The sequence below is a fragment of the Lipotes vexillifer genome, unplaced genomic scaffold (assembly GCF_000442215.2).
Source record: "Lipotes vexillifer unplaced genomic scaffold, Lipotes_vexillifer_v1.1 scaffold863, whole genome shotgun sequence".
NCBI lineage: Eukaryota > Metazoa > Chordata > Mammalia > Artiodactyla > Lipotidae > Lipotes > Lipotes vexillifer.
Window position 1 is genome coordinate 2,559,068 of NW_006788168.1, and position 2,658 is coordinate 2,561,725.

Here is a 2,658-nt window from a genome sequence, read left to right on the forward strand (position 1 = left end):
GGGTGGGGGCGGGGGGTGGGGCATGTCTCCGCAGGGCAGCTGCTTGAGGGAGGATGGGCAGGGGACAGAGAAAGGCAGAGCTGGGGGTCAGGGAGATGGCGCAGCAGCTGCTAGGGAGGCGTGGGCTCACCATGGACAGGTAGCACAGGTGCTGACAGATTTGACACCTCCTCTCCGAGGTCTCCAGCTGCAGCCACTTCCGAGGCTTTTTCTTCCCGTCGGGTGCGGCACTGCTGCCCTCGTGGCTGCCGTAGCGGGCGGAGGAGTGGAGGCCGGCCTCGAACAGCTGCCGCCGCTGCCGCAGCTCCGTGTCCCTGTCCAGACACACGAGGCTAAGGGCGCCGAGCGGCTGGGCCGTGGGACCTCGGGGCCCAGCTTCCCCACCTGGGGCCTGCGTCCGAAGTCGAAAGGCCAGACCACCCCCCAAGGGCTCTCGGATGGCCGGGCCCTGCCTGCGGTGAACCTGAGGCAAAACGCCCAGTGCCAGCCAGGGTGCCCCCACGCCCGGGCCAAGGACGGACGTGACAAACTATCTGCCGACGTCAGAATCAGAGGGTCAACAAGCGCGTGAAGATCGTGTGCTGTCCACCAGCTCCGCTGAGCCTCTGCAGGTCACATGGGAAGCCAGGCAAACGGTCACTTCAATTCCTGCCCCGTCTGCTCCTTCCCAGGGCCCTTCCTCGCTGGCGAGGGGCACCAAGGACCCATGAGGCCAGGGGTTCAGGAGCCACCTCCTGTCCATTTCCACAGAGGGTGCACCTCCTGCAGCATCGGCACCCCGAAGTCTTCGCCCGCTGGCCAAGCCCCAGGCGGGCCCTGCAGCTCCGAGCCGGTGGCCGGCGGTTTCCCACAGAGGACGGGCCGCACCCCCATCCCGCCCGGCCTGGGCCCCGGGGGTCCTGTGTTACCTGAGCTCGTCCAGAAGGGCTGAGATGGTACTGAGAGTGGGACCGTTTTCCTTTTTCGCTTCCGCTTGTGCAATCTGGTAGAGTAACTTCTCCATGGAGAACGGCTTAGCTATGTGGCGACGCTTCATCTCCTGCAAGGGGCAGTCACGTCCCTTTAGGGCAGAATTTTCAACGCTAGGCAGCTGTCAAGGGCTTTCTTTACTGGGGAGGGGTTGCTATCTGAATTTTCAAATGTTGAATTCCATCCGGATTCAAAGCAATTGAAAACTGTACGACAGTCGTGTCTCCCTGGAGGAAGACACCAGACACCAGGTACTCGTGGCTCCGCCAGCCGAGAACAGTGTTTGCCTTAAACACCTTCAGTACTGACCTCCCAGTACCGCAGTGGGTCAGTAACAGAGCTCGACGACTTTCATGATACAGTCAACCTCTAACAGCTGTCCCTCTCTAAAAAACACTCTCAGCCAACTCAGGTTTCCAAGACTCACTTTGAAATTAAACATTATCTACACACAGACACACGCACAGGAACGCGTGCCAAGGGCCGCCTGCCTACCTTGGCTGTCTCGAAGCCCATACTCGTCCACTGCGTGGTGGCGAAGTGCACGGTCTCAGAGACGCTGTAGCCGCAACACACTTTGGACACAAAGGATCCCGGGAAGCAGACGACAAACTGGCCGCTCTGCTGCACCGTCCTGTGCACCTTGATCCCCTCCCTGCACAGCACCTCCGGGGAGATCTGTGGAGAAGAGGGCTGAGCTGCAGGCCCACAAAGGGCCGCCCTCCTTGGTGCCTCCCTCCCACCGTCCGGAGCTCTTTCCGCGACAGCCTGCCAGCACACCTGCCCTCCAGACGGGGCATCGGGACTTAAGCCTGCTCCAGACACAGATTACGTTTTGTATGAAAGACGTTGTGTTTCTCCTTTAGAAAGTAAAGAGATGTAACTCCTAAACAAAGGAGGAGGAAGTTCTAAACTGATACAGGCCCAAGAGTGACGACGATTCAGGCAAAGGCGTGGCCGCTATGAGCGCCCCGTGTCCCCACGGGCACTGACCGGTTGGACCGGGAACCGAGTGCACAGCACGGGGGCTGCTGCTTACCTTCTCCGAGCCAAACCCAGAGTGAGGCGGGCCCAGAGCGAAAGGAGACCCAGGCAGGGTCAGCGGAGGCCAGAAAAGCCTTGAGCTCAGGTTGTCAGAACACAATTCTAGGCTAAAGGGGTTCCCGGCAGCTCAGCAGGCTCATGACTGTCTGAAAATAGGGTCAGCAGCTGCTGTGCTCATCCCTGAGTGATCCTGACCAGAGGCCCAGGTGGCCCAGTCGTCCAGCTGCGCAGCCCAGCCCAGTTGCCATTTACAAAAAACAACAAAAACCAAAAAACGGAAAACAAAAAACCACCACCAGGCCCGGAAATAGAGTCAAAGGTCCCCACGAGCATGAGCCCCGTGTCCTGGGCCATCAATCAGAGGAACGCACTTTAGTTTGGTTTTCGTAAGAGAGAACGTTTTGCTTATGCTGGGTCCCTGGAGGATTGATTTTTCATTGTCCTCTTTACCTCTGAGGGGCAGGTCGACAAAGAGGGTGAGTTAATAAAACAACTGCGTTGGTCCCGCCACCTGACGCAAGCCCAGTCTCCACCACCGTCTTGGCGCCCGTACCATGACGTTGCTCTCGAGCATCTGCAGGCCGGGGGTGCCGTTGGCTTGCAGCAGGGTGTGCACCACGCCCTCAAGCTTGTGCTCCTCCTCAG

General features: G+C 59.4%; 1 protein-coding gene across 1 annotated transcript in view; it reads right to left on the reverse strand.

Annotated features, from left to right (window-relative positions):
* The window catches only part of JARID2 (jumonji and AT-rich interaction domain containing 2), a 242,756-nt gene that overhangs the window by 8,248 nt on the left and 231,850 nt on the right, over positions 1-2,658 (reverse strand). Inside the window, 4 exon segments of the mRNA XM_007461270.1 lie at positions 131-314; positions 909-1,039; positions 1,465-1,647; positions 2,567-2,658. The exon segment at positions 2,567-2,658 is cut by the window's right edge and continues 4 nt beyond it. Coding sequence (XP_007461332.1) covers positions 131-314; positions 909-1,039; positions 1,465-1,647; positions 2,567-2,658 — 590 coding nt within the window.